We start from the raw sequence: 17,855 nt of genomic DNA, 5'->3' as shown, positions 1-17,855 counted from the left end.
ACTAATAATAAACAAGTCTTTTTGTTTGTGCTGGAATAGACAGATGCCTTTGGAGTACAAATGTGTGTTTATCTTGAGTCAGTTAGGGATCTCCCCACTAATGCAGATAAAACTTAACAGGAAGAGTGGAACAACAGCTTCTGAAACAAGTAAATACACTTTACCTGTACATGACGTTTAATATGCTTTTTGGTCTTTTAGGCTTGAAAATCTCTTTAAACTCCTGATAGACCTGAAAGATGTATGTGTCATAACTGAGGTCACTGCATCTAGAAAGGGGTGATGCGATTTTTGCCTCAGTGCAGAGCTCTAGTACTCCTGCCAGGAGGCTTACTTACGAGGCTGTTTCTCAGACACCATAGACAAAAAAACCCACAAAATTCACCAAAGGCCTGAAATCTGCATGCATTTCCTAGCCACATACAGCTATAATTCCAACGTCTTATAAAGCCCACACGTTAATTTGGTAAAACCGTAGAGACCTATAGTTATGCAGTGAAATGTTGATGTTGTTCCTTTTTAGAAAATACAGGAAGGGTATGGGAAAAGTCTAAGATACCAGATACATAAACAGCCAATACATAAACATCCTGTGGACATCATGTTTGCAATTAACTTAGCTCTAAAATAAAAGGTTTGCGTGAGGTTGAGAGCCTGATAGACATTGTGAAAAAAAATTTATGGAAGTCCTACTGTCCTTTGGGGTGACTTGTGGGAGGAAGGACACATACTAAGTTACTTGAGAGGTCATCTGAGAAATAAGTGAGAAGGAATACTTCACACAGCGTCAACCTAGCCCATGAAACTCATTGTTCAGTGGACTCCAGCCTCAAGTAGTGGGCTTTTCAAAGGACTGGAAAGTTTATGAGTAGTTATACTAGTTGCAGTTATAAACGCCAAGATAAAAATAATCACATTCCTAGCTTACATGCACAAGTTAGTTGGCCAAACACTAACTTTGCCTTTAATGACAGGCAGTTGGCTTTTGTTTGGAAGAAAGGGGTTTCAGATCTTGCCAACAATGGTGGACAGACACAGCATTGAGTTTAAATCCAACAGATATATACTGAGTATCTGCTAAAGATTAGACACTGTATGTAAGAGCCAGGTGAATTTAAAATGAAAGTTTCTGTCCCTCCTTCAGAAGAGTTAAAATCCAAGTCCACTCACACACACGCACACACACACACACACACCAATTACCCAAGTGACTAAGAGAAAAAAATATTAGGGTCACATTCTTATGGTTAATGTGTGTACGAATGCTTCATTATGATCCTCATAATAACCATGGGTTGTAACTAAATAGAGTAAGCCTTAGTGTTTTTGCTGGCAAGACGAGAAGACTAAGGCTTGGGATGGCTAATTAACTTGCTTAACATTGTCCAGGTCACTTTTTAATGTCAAAGCTACAGAGGTACTTCTGGACCCTGTGCTATCTGCCACCAGTTGCTGCCTGCATCACCCCAATTTTTTCCCTGAAGTCTAGAATTGATTGAGCATATATAATGCAGTCTCTCTACTCTGTACTGAGATTTATTGTTTACTTTACTTTTTCCCTCACTGACTAGAGGGCAGGAATCTGGGAACCTTCCCTCTCTTTCACCCAAGTATCTAAGACTTATTTGTGTTATAAATGAGTAATTGCCAGTCACCAACTTCCCTCCACCGAAACAAAAACGCTCACCATTATAAGCTCATGTTCTTTTTTTTTTTTTTTTTTTTTAATAAGCTCATGTTCTGAACTCGATGCCCTCTCCTTAAATGTTTGAGGAGCGAATGGTATGATTTCAACAGCAGTATGAATCCCTGAAGTAAACAAAAGGTTTTTATGCCACTTCACTGAAATGTTTTCTTTTAAATGTAGATATAAACTTAGGGTAAGACTGCAGAGTGTGCCATTAGAGCTCAAGAGAGAAGTCCCTGACTCATGCAGATTGAGGTTTAGGTATGTTCCCAGGAATGCTTGGATTCCCAGAGGCAGGGAGAGCCCGTATTTCAGCAGGATTATCTCAGCAACACAGTACATGCTCATGAGCTTAAAGCTTAATTACAAATAAGATGTCATTGTCTCTCTGTCACTAGCCACGCCCTTCCTGGCCTGGACTTGTGGACCACATGAAGGCCCACGCAAAGAGTGATACATGCTAGGGGGAGGGGGCAGGGAGGACACTTAACCTTGATCTCTAAAGCAACTTTGCCAGGAGATATTAGATAGAAAGAAAATATGCATCATATCCAGTATTTCAAAATACAGACAGTTGGGTGAGATATTTTTCCAGTTGATTCTGCCTTTAGCTCAACAATCTTGGCCCCTTCCCCTGCCAAAATCTTACCCCATCTTATGAGATCCAGTTTGATTCAAATGACCCTTTTACCATAAACCCTGTTCTTTCTCTTCCTGGAAGGAATCTTCCTTCTTTGGAATCCCATAATGCCTCATCTGTCAACATGGTGGTGTTTTTTACTTTCAGCCATGTGTTATCATTATTTCCACATAGGCCTACCTGCTTCCAGAGCCTGGCAAACAGTACATGTGTGTTGAGTTTAATGGATTAGCTGTTTTTACTGGACACTTGAGATCCTTCAATTTAATTTCACACTTTCAGCTTGAACATCTATGATGTGTAACGTGCCCTAATTGTGAGCATGCTCCCTCGCTCCATTTATTTGTTTATAGTTTGCCCCCAAACGTTTTTAAGAAGAAGAACAGTAATTAATGTTTATCTACATAATACAGTGTGTCTTAATGTCCAGATTTTAGAGGTTTCTCAAGTAAGAGAGGAATTCAAATGGAATAACTGTCTGGTTTTTCTGCACACAATTATATCTGTTCAAGAAAATCTAGAAGGAAAAATACCCTCAGGTTTTGCAGAGAATATGTGAAGACTTTCTGCTCATACGTGTCTTAAAGATGTTTTTCATAAACTAAGCTGAGCATTTTCGGGTGGGTGTCACAGTCCCATGTGCTGCTGTCAATCCAAAGATCTTCAAAGCCTAATCTATCTTCAAAGCCTGTATCTATCACATGGAGGAAATGTAGACCAGTGGTGGTGCCTCCATTCTAGAACATTCCATCTTTATCGTTTCCATATTGGAGTGATTTGAGTAGCTGGATTCTGGAAATGACTCTAGTTGAAATGCTAAAGTATTAACCTGCTGCGCGGAGTCCCTTTTGTTTCTTTTTTTGCCTATGCCACTTGCCAATTTTAACAGCTACAGCAGATTTTACTATTTAAACAGAACCAGATGGAACTCCAGTTCAAAGAACATAGCAGAATTAAATATTACTTTTTTAATTAGTTGTTTCTGATTTATACCCAAAAAAATTAACATGAGATAGAAAGAATGTGCAATAAATTCAGACACAAAGGAACCCACTTAAGCATTGTCTCTCTTTATTAGCCAAAAAAAGACAAAGGTCTGCCCTTGTTTAGGGACATGGTTTTTCTTGCCCCTGTCCTTGTTCTTATGCTGGAAGTATAGTGGCAAGTCAGGGAAACCAGGCTTTCCATTGCGTTTCTGCTGTTACATCCTTATCTAATGTTATTCTAACTGGCTGGCTCACATCTTCCGATAGAAGAATTCATCTGTTCATTCATGTAGGATTGTTGTACTACTGGAGTTTTGTTATAACCAGTAGTTTGTTTCCACCCAAGAAAAATGCTTTCCTTTAATTTAGCTATGGGGGAGAAAAGAGACAGAGAGAGATTAATACAGGCAATTAAGACCAGAAAAGAAAATAGGTAAGGTTCTTCCTGCCTTGCACTTTTCTCATACTTGGATATTTTTACTCTTTACCAGAATTTAAAAAATATTTCCTCATTATCTTTTGCTTAAAACAATCCATCCCTACCATCTTATTTTTCAACAGCATAACTGAGTCATTTGCAAAGTTTTGCTTTCTGGTAGCCTGTGTAAATTTTAAACCCACAGTCAAGGTAATCATAAATGATTTCATATTTTCTATGATTATACAAAAACGTAATTTTTAAAAAGAATGATCAGATTTCATTATTCTTGACAAAACAATTCTTTCAATACTTATCAAGTTTTTGCAATACAGATGGTGCAACAGCATGGGTGAGTGTTTGTACATGGGCCACGGGTCTCCTCTGGGTAAGTCCTGGCCCAGTCACAGGTGAGCTCTGTGACTCTGGGCAAGGTCCACCCACCAGTTAGTTCCTCAGTTGCTTTGCCCATAAAATCTTCCATGTGTGACTATTGAGAATTCAAAGAGATAATCTTGTAAATTTAGCCCTTAATAAATGCCTGATACATAGGGACTGCCCTGTGGTTTTCCTGTTAATATAGTAACTTCAGCCATAAGTATATTTTTTATGTAATACAATAATAGTGAAAAAACACATAGATAGAGAATTATGTCACTGGCTATAAAGTGGTTATATTCCAGTTGGTAACTATACAAAGTCCAAGATGCTAGGTTAAGGAATGCAATGATCAGATGCTTGAATTAAGCCCTCAGATCCTACAACAGCATTGATGTTCAAATGACCAGGCTCTATCAGAAAACATGTGTGTTATCTAAGGAAATGAGACAATTACTTAAAAAATATTTTCTTTAGCTTGTGGTGTCTAGTGATGAATTAAACAGTTCTTTGAGTCATCAGAGATGCTCTAAAAAAAAAACCCAACACACTCTCCCCCTGCTTCAAAGTATTTTTCCTGTTTTTAATCAGACTTCAGTCCTTTGTCCTTTATTTTTTCAGGCTCTTGTATTGACCTGCTATGGGAATGTTAGAAGATGGTAAATGCTTCCTTACCAATGCTACCTCAATGGGCAGTATTTTATTGAGCAAGACAGATTTTCATTTTAGAAATGAGGCTTTCCACATTATGACATTACCAATGGCTGGTTATGTATTATTATAGAAAGCAACGATATTCATTTCATGGCTCGGAGGCTGCATGCTGGTGTTTAAATGGTAGTTTGCAAAGGTTTGCTACGTGATTTACTACACAATGCCAAGATGTGTGCTTTGTCCAAAAGTGATTCCCAGTACAATGTGTGCCTCTCCTGGCTTCTCTTTATCTGGGGAATGTGTTTCCTGCCATTACTAAGACAATGCCATGGCCATAAAGTGCATGTGGATTATACCTGTAGACATCTTACAACAAACGTTGAGTCAGGATCATGGTCAGGATCTATGCTGTAGGGGGTCCTCACCCCACAGGTGCTGCTAGCTCTCTACCCCCTGCCCCCCCAGAAGTGGATGAGGACAGGATTTTACTATTGCACCTCTCCCCAAACCCGAAATGAAAATTGGTCTTTCCTCTTCTGCATCTACTGTCTGACAATATTTTCTCTTTGAGGATAGAGCACAGTGAAAGTAAGATGTGGGTAGACATTCTACTAGCAGTGTTAGAATTTATATTTATATTTATATTTATATTTATATTTATATTTATATTTATATTTGAAACAGGATATATTGGGTAAGCTATTGTAAGCTAACTCAGAGAGTGGCCGACAGAACTCAAAAGTAGCGTGCTAGACTTCTGCAAAATAGTCTACATACTACCAGATAAGTACCAGATGTTTATGTGCATCACACACACAGAGTGAAACATTCAACAATTTTAGCGAATGCACTGATGCTCGGCTCCATGCATACCCATCCCATCATCACACCCCCTTACCATCACCCTTAATGTCAAACAGAAGTGCATCAAACTCAGCTGTAAAATCACATCCATCTTCCAATTAAAAATAAAGCAGCTGTGAAATAATGATATTCTTTCAAAATAAGAAGATAGTGATTGGAACAGAGCTGATTGGATTTAGGGAAAGCAGGTTACTTAATTATGGTTATTGTGTGAATGAGTTTTTATGGAAAGAAAGGAATTATCATTCAGGATGATGAACCCTCCAAAACACAGAGGGGTGGCATTATGTAAAACTATTCTGGGGTTATATCTTTGTCTTTCCAGCCCCCTGTCTTGGGTCACCAATCTTGTCTATTATGATGTGAGGTTGGTAAGAGCTCATCATAATTCAAAAAGCTAAACCAGCAAGAGGATGGCCAGTGGCTGATTTGGAAAGGTTTTTGTGAAAACTATGTCTTTTGGCTTGAAAATGACCGGAGCACAATACTCTTTAAAGAGCCATACACTTCTTAACAAATAATGTCTATAGTGGTGAGGGAGGCACAGTAAGTTGTTTAGGGTCCATTTATTTCATTCATTCATTTCTTCCTGCTTACCTCTGCACTTCCTGCTCCTCCTTCTCACCAGAACATTCCTTCCCTTTGTGCCCATTTGTCCACTTCTACTGGGTACCCTTCAATACCCATCTTAGACATCAAAGTCTGCAGTGAAATGTCTGCAGTGCCCCAACTTCCAATTCTCTGGGTAAAATTTTACTCCTTCCCCTGTGCTGGATCACATTTCATGTGTATTGATTGCCCCATTCTGTCATCATGTGTTTGTGTTTCCAACACTCTGACTGCTCTTTATATCCTCACCACTTGATACAGAACTTAAAAGATGAGTGGTATTAAGTGTTCACTGAATGAATGTCAGTTAGGTTGAATAAAAATGTTCACAGGTTGAACAGATCATGCTACAACCATACTGTGGAACACCATGAAGCCACTGAAAATACTTTGGGCAAAAACTTCTATCCATAAAACTAAACAAAAAGCAGGTCATCAAACATAGACTTAATATGACCTCATTTTTTCTGATACTAATAAAACATACAACACAACATTCACATATAGTTTGCATAGGAAAGAATACTCTGGAAGGCTGTTATTGGTGGCTTTCTCCTAATGTTGGTCTTATGGAGATTTTATTTTCTTCTTTAATCTTCTCTGCAGCTTATACATTTTCAATAGACATCTATTACTTTTCTATATAGAAAAGCAGATGTCCCTTGCAAGAAATCCTAAAAGTCTGTATGGAAGTAGAGCAAAGACGCAACCTGACGGGTTCGGTGGTGGAGCCATGAGCTATCCCCCAAAACCCCGGGGGAAGAAGGTACTTCATTCTGTCTACCTGACTGAAAAGACGAAAGAGCGATTTGTTGTCAGAAAAGAGGAAAAGGTTATTTTAGGTCAAGAGAACTTCACGTGGCAAAACAGGGAAACAGAAAGGCTTATTTTGTGTCAGGAATAACAAATAATTTCACGTGGCTGGAAGGGATGGTTGGAGAGGGATAGATGCAGCAGGTAGGACTACAAAGGCCAATGGAGGCCAATGTCATGGTTAGCAGAGCTGGCTTCACCGGTGAGAATGGTGTAAACACCCAGGCTTTAGGCAGTGAGTCCTTCCGAGTCTCCTGACACAGACACGGGAAGTGTGCCCAGCAGAGCTTCTGAGGCTGATGGTTTTGCTTCTCTCCCAAACCCAGTGAGTCACTCCAGGGTTGTTGTTAGGGCATTCCTCAAAAACACCTAGGAAGAAGGACTTGAAAGAACACCCCTGGTGTTGCCCATGAGAGTTCCCGCAGTGATAGGGAGGCTGTGTCTTGGTAGAGTTCTGACTACCATCCGGTTTTAATTGCAAAGGTTCAGGCCCCAGCCCTGATCATTTTGTGAGGTTGTCATTCATCCTTACTAAACCCAGTGGCAGTAATGTGAGGAAGAAAAATGAAATGAAATTTCAAGTATCCCAGTGCAGTATAAACAAGAGAATCTGCAGAGTTTTCAAGCACAGCAGGAAATTTTATGCAATTACAAGAGGAGGTTGCTAATGCATTTCATTGCTGTTGAGAAAAGAAAATATTTTTTTCTTTTTTACAAGTGATTCGTGTACATGTTTTAGGGCCTTTCTATCTGGGACCTTGGACGTTTCCCCTGTTGGATACCCAGTCAATTCCAGTCTGTTGCTCCTTCCTTTAAGTCAGTTGTTTCTAATGCCTAGGGTTCTTCCAGTTGACTACCAATTAAATTCTCTCCTACCTGGTAACCAAATTTTACCCTAAAAACAAAGTTTAAAAATTAGGAAAAGGACAGCCAGGGAATGAAGTACTAGAGTTATTTCAAATCAGCCTAAGCTGAATGTGCACTCTTGAGAATTTAATCATTTCCAAACTGAAGAGCCATTTGTAAGTTGGACAGGAAGAGTTTATTTAAATAGCTCTGCTTCATGCTCCCTTGGACGTCAAGACTCGAAGGGCCCTTCAGCTTGAAAGTGGATATGGCATTGGGCATGACTCAATGGATAGTCAGTAAAGCACTAAGTGTTCTGAGAGCATTTGAAAACAGTTGAAATTGTTGAGTGCAACCATGTCCAGAGTGCCCATTAACTTTCAGATTGCAGCGTTAGGAAATCAGAGAGTTTTTGCGGCAACTTAAAATCACCTGATTATTTGTCTGGAATAGAGTTAGATTTAGGGTTGCCAGAACATCCAGTTAAATCTGAATTTCAAGTAAACAATGGACCAGTTGTTCATATGTCCCAAATATTGCACGGGACGTACATGTACTAAAAACATTTGTTGTTCCTCTGAAATTCAAATTTAACCTAACAGTCTATATTTTTATTTGCTAAATCTGGCAAACGTGGATTTGCCTCCTTTTTTTGAGCTTTGTATACAAATTCATACAACGTATTATAGTTCACTTGTGAAAAAAACTCAAATTTCAGAAAAAAATTCAAATAGCAAGTACAGGCACTTGATAAAAATGTGTTGGGTAAATATTTATTTGTTAAAATTAAAGCATCTACCATTATCCAAAAATATTAATTTCTATTAAAGTCTTGCTCATTTTGTCTCTTAAATCTGGTAATAGCAACCAGAGCATAGACTTTACATCTTTAAAATCAGGTAAATGAGGGGCGCCTGGGTGGCTCAGTCGGTTGGGTGTCCGACTTCAGCTCAGGTCATGATCTCACAGTCTGTGGGTTCGAGCCCCACGTCAGGCTCTGTTCTAACAGCTCAGAGCCTAGAGCCTCTTTCGGATTCTGTGTCTCCCTCTCTCTCTGACCCTCCCCCGTTCATGTTCTGTCTCTCTCTGTCTCAAAAATAAACGTTAAAAAAAAATTTAAATCAGGTAAATGAGATAAAGATGTTTTTACATTGAATGGTATCCTCTTCCTTTCTAGATGAAGTCTCCTATTATTGAATTGTGTGACTTCAACTTGGCTTTTATGAGCTAGTAATACAGCTGTTTTTCCTGGATTTAACTTTGTGTTCAGTTTTGAAGTGAATTGGCAATATGTTGATTTAACTACTCTAAGGGCCTTCAGGAAAAAGCAATTCATGAAAGACAATAGTCATTCTTCATGAGGCTGACTGTACATAAAATGGAAATTATTTAGGTGTCCATGGCCTATAGGACTGGAGGGTTAATTGAAATTTTGTTTTCTGAAAATTGGGTTGTCATGTAGTAAGTGGAAAGCAGGATTCAGAAGTTTTGGTGGTAGGTAGAGGGTATACTGCAGGGGAGGGTGTTGTTTTCTTTTTCTTTTTCTTTTCTTTCTTTCTTTTTTTTTTTTTTTTTTTTTTGGCTTTTGTTGCTATTTTCATTGGAAAATGGCATTCTATTACCTAATAATGAATGTACTGTTGAAACATCTTGTTACTGTTAAGCAGTTGTGATATGCAATTACTTTCTGTGTCCTGTAAAAAGTATTTGCCAGGGGTGCCTGGATGGCTCAGTTGGTTGGGCATCCAACTCTTGACTTCAGCTCATGTTCTCATGGCTCATGGGTTCAAGCCCCACATCAGGCTCTGCACTGATGGTGTGGAGCCTGCTTGGGATTATCTCTCTCCCTTTCTCTCTGCTCCTCCCCTGCTTGCACTCTATCTCTCTCTCTCCAGATAAATCAATAAACATTTTTTTAAAAAAACTTTCAAAAGTATTTGCCATATATTTGTATCATTTCTTTAAAGTATTTGCATTATACAGAAATACAATAGAGGGTATGACAAATGGAGGAAAACAATTTTAAACAAATAATCAAATGTATCCCTAAAAAAAAACTGAAAACATTTCTAATCTATAGAAACAAGTAATGATTTTTGTTTTAAGATCATTCTTGGTTATTGGGGCACCTGGGTGGCTCAGTCAGTTAAGCATCTGACTCTCGGTTTCAGCACGCGAGGTCATGATCTCACAGTTTGGTGAGTTCAAGCCCCACATCAGGCTATGCACTGACAGTGTGGAGCCTGCTTGGGATTCTCTCTCTCTCTTCCTCTCTCTCTCTGCCCCTCTCCTACTCACACTGACTCTCTCTTAAAATAAATAAATGAACTAAATTTGTTTTTAAAGATTATTCTTGGTTATTAATGATGGAAATAAGGGAAGTAAAAGAAAAAAAAAACACTGTAGTTGACCCTTACACAACATGGGTTTGAAGTATGGGGGCACACTAAAAAGTGTATTTTTTATAGTATTGTACTGGAGGTGTATTTCCTTATGATTTCCTTAATAACATTTTCTTTTCTACAACTTACTTTATTGTAAGCATACAGTATATAACTCATATAACATATAAACTATGTGTGTATCAATTATTTATATTATCTGTAAGGTTTCTGGTCAACAGTGGATTATTAGTAGTTAGGTTTTGGGGGAGTCAAAAGTTATACACTGATCTTCAACTATGGAGCAGGTCAGAGCCCCTAACCCCCCTCATTGTTCAAGGGTCAACAGTATTTTACTTTACAGAGTACATGGAATCATAGGAAGTCAGAGTTGAAAGGGGTCTTCCAGGTTATCTAGCCCAACTCTTTTATTTAACAGACGAAGAACTGGAAATCTAAAGTCATTAAAGATGAAGTGATTTGTCCAAGGCCCAACAGCTAGCTAGTGGCAGAACCAATACTAGAGATTTGAGGGCCCGATGCTTAGATCTTTGCCCCACCCACTCATATCACAGGGTCACAGGAACAACCCAAGCCACTGCACACCTCTGCCAGGAAATCGTGGACCTTCAGGCTTTGGTCACCCTCTGTCATCACTGCTGTGATGCTTTCCAAGTAGCCCAACCTTCAGGGGTACGAGACAGGCTAGTGAGAGATGAAGATGAGGCTACAGTGTTGAGGAACTTCTCCACTGGAAACTTACAGTAGGAGCTTGTGAACTCTAGCCATTGTCACTTGGAGGCATCAGTCCTTCCCAGATGATGCCTTGGAATCCACTTGCCTCTTGAGCTGAACTGCAAGAGAGGCCATGGAAAGATATGGGGAAGAAAGAAATCTAAAGATGAAACAGATATCCTTACTTTGCCTTCCTGGTCTCCCCTCCATTCCAGATTATAAGTCTCTGGCCCATTCTCCAAACCACAGCACTCCTAGTGCTTTCAAAGTCCTCTTGTTTCTGTCTGGAAGGGGACAGATGCTGAAGAGTGATGAAAAATGGGAGCCCATTAGACCTGAGTTTTAGTCCAAGCCTCTCCAACATCCAATTTGCAAGTTTATCTTGTCTTTTCTAATTTTATCTTATCTTTTCTAATTGTAAAATAACACATACCAATGCATCGTTTGGAAAGAATTTTTAATCTCTTAGAAAATATAGCAAAATGATATTGAAACCAGTGTTCACTTTTGTACCAAGATCAAGCAGTTGTGGTTGCAGCAGTCTCTTCCTGGAACTGCCAAACTCGGACAATTGCTGTCTTAATCCTAGCCATGCCTTTCTTTAGAAGGAATGAAATGGAGAAGTTAGGGGATGTTGATGCCAGGTGGAAGTAGGACCTATAACTCTCAGGTGGCTGAAAACTGCACTGTGGAACCCACGGGAAAAGATGTTTCAGGTTATGATGGTGCAGGGTGAATGATTGACTAAGCTTGTATTGTTTTGCAGGTAGACTTGGGCCTTCTGCGCTTTGTCACTGCTGTCGGGACACAGGGAGCCATTTCAAAGGAAACCAAGAAGAAATATTATGTCAAGACTTACAGAATAGACATTAGCTCCAATGGGGAAGACTGGATCACCATAAAGGAAGGAAATAAACCTGTCGTAAGTTTCACTGTCAGCCCCTCGACCAATTCAGTCTTTGAAACGGATGATCAATTTTTACTTGTTTGTTTGGGAGCTTTCTGTCTGGCCTGGTTTAGTTTGGGATTGATTTAAAATGAAAAGTGCAATTTGAGGTTTATATCTGACCAAGGGGTGGGGGTGGAGGGGTCTCATGTTCCCAGATCCAGAAGCCAAGAGGAAATTATACAGATGCTTCCTAGAAAAGTCAATACCAGCCAAATTAAGTGTTAGACTCAAGAATCACTTTAACCCTCCCGTGGGGACACTGAGCATGTATAGGATAAGCACTGTCTTTTTAGAACCTGAGGAGTTGTTCTGTTTTGCTTCCCCGTGTTTCTTCATTGTCTTTCATAGATTCCTTCTTTCTTCCTCTCAGTCATGGGCTGGTTTTAGAAAACTCCTTTTCATCTACCCTCTGTGGCTCACAAACTAATTTACAAGAGTGTTTGGCCGTTTATGTGAAAATGAATAGAAGAAAGGCAGTTCACAGTGTTCCCTCAGATCACACAAATGACATGATGTTACCTCCTCACTGCTCTTAACAAAAGAAGACACACCAACCATGCCCTGCCCTGGGTGCCCTGCCCTAAATCATTTGGAGCTGAGTTGTTTTTCTCAGCCTGCGTGTTTATTTGAAGTTATGCTTGCTCTGATTTACTCATCAAAAGATTTCTGAGATCTCATATTCACTGTTTCCTCAAAACTAAAAGCTTGCCCTGAAGGCCAAATAAAATGCACAGAAATGATAAGGATAGTAGCAAAGATCCAGGTAACTTGAAATTCAGGGTTTGGGAAGAGGCCAATTAACATGTCCTTGTCTCTGTTTTGAGCATGCATGGCCTGATTTTCTCCTTCTGGGTCTGGAACTAAGAAGAGCCATAGTGTGAAGTGAGAGAACTGTTAATTCCTTTTGATTAGCTGCAAAGCCCCCACTCTTATTTAGGGCAGAGAAAATGAAAGTAGATATATAGACAGTTGCCCTGTGGGAGGGAAGGTCTATGGACAGCAAGTTCAAGGCCACTGACTAGCCCTGGAGGACATGGAACCAGTCCTCCATCTGGGGAAGAAAAATCCTCACAGTCAGCATTTGTGAAGCTTTAGCAAGTAAAATTTGACCCTAAGTTTCATGACTTAATCTTGACATATTTTTGAAGACATGCTTTAATTTCAAACAAACAAACAAACAAACAAACAAACAAGATATTAATGCCCAGGACACAACAAGAAGAGTAAGGAGAACTGACCTCAGGCCTTCAGGCCATTTCTTTAAAACATGAGTGCTACTTCTCCACGGTGTCCTCGTCAGCCGCTGGCCATCAGTCATTGGCATGGCCCAGAAGGGGCTGTCCGAGAGCACACACCAGGTTCTGAGGGGGTGTCTGACGATGCACAGAGCTCACTCTAGGTCCACTATCAGGAACATCCTGGCACATGGAAGGGCTTCCAGAGTGGGAGACAGAAAGAATAAAGAAGGATTCAGCAAAGATATAGGTGCGACATCCATCTGAGCACTTTCATTGAACCTAAATGCAAGCCAGACGTCCACCTGGCATCCAGTTATTGTTGTCCACCCTCCTTTCCCTTTACTTTGCGGCCTCTCAGACACTGACCCCTACCCCCTTCCCTGCTTTCTTAGCCAATGACAAGGCCAGCAGCCCTCTTTATGTTGAGTGGAATGTATGTACCTCCATGGTTTTCAGCAAATGTGAAGTCCCCTCAGTGTGAGCCAGAGTTCACCCCCAGCCTGTGCCGGGGCATGCAGTGCTCTTAACTGACTGTCAGGCTCTCCCTGAAGTGGACTTGTTGACCCTTCAAGCGTTATATGGCTTGGGACTCTGCTTCCTCTGGCAGCTGCCCATTCTTCTCTGTCACACAAAAATGCTCCCACACAGATTGTTTCCCAGAGAGATTTGCTAAAGTAGGACAGAAATCCAAAAGCCATCACAGGCGAGGATAAATTATGATATTAAACCATCTCTGGAGAGGGATCAGGCTAACGGCCAACTTTGTAAAGCATTTGACCACCTTCAGTCACACAGGCCACTTAAGCTAAATGAAGTAAAAACGTCAGCTCGACCTTTAGAAGTCCTTTCTCCCAGGGGAAGAACAAGTCTTGGGAAATTGTGGTTCTCCTCTGAGAACTTACCTGGAAACGTGGGGAGGAATCTCCAGGCCTCCAATGGACTCAGTAATGCTCAAGTGACACAACATAATAGGAATATGGTGTGGCTGTGTAAGAAGCAGAGCACTAGCTGATTTACTTTGACACGGGATATCCCCAGTTCAGGGCCAAAGTGAAAGACAGGGAAGTAGAGGCTTTCAGTTCCTCCTGAGGTGGGTCTAGTGCCGGATGTTCCAGCATGGAACCTGCTGAAGAACACAGCAGTGGAGCCACGCCCAGGAAGAGTAGTCCCGACACATCCTTGTGGGAAACTCATTCATGACTGGCACTTACTATATTTGCAGTTACAAGCCTCATCTTTCTTAAAATAAAATGGCTCATTTTTAAAACTAGAAGCAGGAGCCCTGGAAAAGCTGATTTCCAGTTACATATCATTTATAACTTAATGTTGATTTTGACCGCTAAAACATGATTTTACCAATATCCAAAAAAGATGAAAGATCATTACTTAGTTGGTGTCAGGGATAAAGTTTCCCATCAAGAGATGGAGTTAAAAGAGGGGAAGCTACTTGACACAGTGCTGTAGCTGGGAATATAACCTAGAATTTTCAAAAAGCCAAACCCTATGGGGGCACCTGGGTAACTCGGTTGGTTAAGCATCTGACTTCAGCTCAGGTCATGATTTCACAGTTCGTGGGTTTGAGCCCCATGTTGGGCTTTGTGCGGACAGCTCAAAACTTGGAGCCTGCTTCAAATGCTGTGTGTGTCTCTCTCTCCCCACTTCCCCGCTTGTGCTGTCTCTCGTGAATAAACGTTAAAAAATTTTTTTTTTTTTTTAAAGCCAGACCCTACACTGAACTCAAAAAGTCCTCCTTCTGGGGGTTCCTGGGAAAGTAAAATAGAGTGACTTCCCATGCACCATCTATAGTATTATGTAGGTCCTTATGATAAAGTTAATAATTTCCAACTTTTTTGGATAGCCTTTTTTAGGTAGCCTTTAACAAATGTTGTCTTTGTAATAGTGCTTTTGGAGTCTCTAGGATCTCAGAAAATTGAATGGATGATTAGAACAACATTCTACATTACACGTGATTTCTTCTGATTGCCATCATTTGAAAAAAATAACATGACAAATTACTAATGCCACCTCAACCTTTGATGGGCAATGCTGAAATTATAAATAATTTTTATAGGCATTTGTGGAAACATATTTTTGTATTTGTCTTAAATCTGAAGAGTCTGTCATTAAAGGACCCTTTCTTTTTCTATATAGATCTTTCAGGGAAACACCAACCCCACAGATGTTGTGTTTGGAGTTTTCCCTAAACCACTAATAACTCGATTTGTCCGAATCAAACCGGTGACTTGGGAAACTGGCATATCTATGAGGTTTGAAGTCTATGGCTGCAAGATAACAGGTGAGCTCCAGCTTGAAGATGGCCCAGTTTTGATTTATGTAAGCTTTGCAGTATAGGGAGTTTTTATAATTTTATGAATGGGAATTTTATAATTTTATATAAAGCTGGTCGTTTTCTTTATATAAATCTGGTCATTTTCAGTTGGTAGTTAAGGGCATATGCTTTGAGTTTAGACATCTGCGTTCAAATGCTGTTGATACTCCTCACTAGCTTATTTTGTGAGGGAATTTATTGTCTTTCAAAGCCTTAGTGATCTCAACTAGAAAACAGTCATCATGCACCATGCAGGATTGTTGTGATAATGGAGTAGCTCGTGGATATAAAGTGCTCAGCACAGCCTGGTGCTAAGCGACACCTTTCCACTTGACTCCAAGCTCCATGATGGTGAGCACTGTGCTTTTCATCCCTGTTTCCTGGGTGCAGGGCACACTGACAGGTGCTTAGTCGATTTGCAATGAAAAATTATTGCATGGCATGCTCTCCACCTTTTTCATTTTGATGCCTATGGTTGGCTCTGTCAGCCACAGTCAAGAAGGAGTTTAACTTATGAGAATTTCTCTCTTCACTCACTCTACCTGGACAACTTTTTGTCTCAATATCTATCCCTCTTTTATTGAATGCATACACTAATATTAGAAATTGATCGGTCAATGTTTCCTCTCTTTTTGTTTGTTTCTTCTGACATTCACAGGACTTAAAAAATCTCTGTTAAATTGATGTAAGTAGAGGGATTATACCCATTTGAGAGATGAAGGTGTACTCTGGAGGCACGAAATGGCTAAAAAAGTGGGCCAGCTCGGGACAGAGCTGGAAGTAAAAGAACTGTCGTCACTGTCACTCTCACTGCATTTCTCTGGCGATTCACTGATCTTCCTGTGCCACCATTCTGTATTCTGAAGTAAATACTAGTCAGGCCACAGTTCCTCTCCATTTAAGTAAATACATTGCAAAGGTTTCACACACACACACACACACACACACACACACACAAAGCAGTACAATGTAAACTTCAGTGTAAGTTTAAAAGTTAAATGGAATCAGTAACTGATTCACCAAAAAGTAATTAAAAGTGAACCACTTTTAAAAGTCTCTGAACTGTCTTTTAATATTATGTTAGTGTACATAGTTAGGACAGTTCGTCTCTTCTTCCATGAATGCTAGTACTATTGTTTTTATTTTTATCCTTTGTAGGATAATTATATCGAGACAAGGAAACTACTGAATTTAAAAAAAAACAAAAACAAAAACAAAAACAAAAGCCCCACCACCTGGGCAATTTTCAATGAAATTACAAGCCATTTGGACAAGAGCACCACAAGAAAAAACTAAGGAGAAAAAAACTATCCTTGTTTATAGGAGAGTCCATTTTGGCAAGTAATAACTGACACCTGATTTTACCAAAATCATATTTATTTCCATACCAGAGACAGGTTTGTTTATTGTTTCAGGACCTAAGACTAAGAAAGTTCAAGGCCTTGGAGGCAGGAATTGGGTGGAGAGAGGTTTGGAGGAAGAAGGGATGTTGAAAAGTTAGATATAACCTTGGCTTTTTTTTGATCAGCAGTTACATGAGAAAAGTTCTAGGTCATTTTCAGAGAATTACAAATTTCAGAAGTTGCTCATAAATTTGTAGAAACAAGGCCATTTGAGGTCAGGGTGGAAATAATTTCTGGCTCATTTCTAATCTAATGTCATTGCACCAAAAAAAAAAAAAAAAGAAGAAGACGAAGAAGAAGTAACTTTGTAAAGACTCCAAACGTATTAGTCTAAACTCTGATTTCTGAAGTTCTCCTTTTAGTTCAATAAAACACACTTAAATTTGAACCTCTCTTTCCATTTTCACAAGGATTTCCCTGAGAGTTCATTCTAGGTGTGTGAGTCTTCACAGGTGAAGAAGGCAAATACTTTATTGGATTTTAAAACCAAAAATGTTACATGACTCAATGTTAAAGGACTAATTAAATGTCTAGTTTATTTATTTAAACATAGATGTCTAAAATAGCATACACTATTTTCACATATATTTTATTTTACTATTATTTTAAGGAGCTATTTTTTCCCAAAAAAGATACTGCTTTTAAGTTCATAGTGCTAGTATTTTTATCATGACCCCTGATATATTTTATATACTTCTCTCTAGTAAGGTAGCTACAATCTCCAAATAACTGACCAAGGCAGATTTTTGGGAAGGCAGCATGTTATAAGGACGGTCACGTGGACAGAAAGTGTGCAGACATCTATCCAGGCCTCACTCTCGACTGTCCACTTGGTGAATGTGAGACCATGGGCAAGACATTTTGTCCCTCTGAACTCCATTTCCTGGTCAGTAAGATTAACCTTAATTCAGCTGAAATGAAGATT

At 39.6% G+C, this 17,855-nt stretch overlaps 1 protein-coding gene across 6 annotated transcripts in view; it reads left to right on the top strand.

Moving 5' to 3' along the window:
• Nucleotides 1-17,855, top strand: part of NRP1 (neuropilin 1) — a 138,856-nt gene that overhangs the window by 85,385 nt on the left and 35,616 nt on the right. For all 6 annotated transcript variants that reach the window (XM_049624782.1, XM_049624783.1, XM_049624786.1 and 3 more), the window contains 2 exons: nucleotides 11,778-11,933; nucleotides 15,350-15,494. In XM_049624782.1, the coding sequence (XP_049480739.1) occupies nucleotides 11,778-11,933; nucleotides 15,350-15,494 (301 nt within the window). The remainder of the gene's footprint in view (nucleotides 1-11,777; nucleotides 11,934-15,349; nucleotides 15,495-17,855) is intronic.

Source organism: Panthera uncia, chromosome B4 (genome assembly GCF_023721935.1).
Source record: "Panthera uncia isolate 11264 chromosome B4, Puncia_PCG_1.0, whole genome shotgun sequence".
NCBI classification, from domain to species: Eukaryota; Metazoa; Chordata; class Mammalia; order Carnivora; family Felidae; genus Panthera; species Panthera uncia.
The sequence above is the reverse complement of the archived record's forward strand: the minus strand, read 5'-3'. Positions and strand labels throughout refer to the sequence as shown.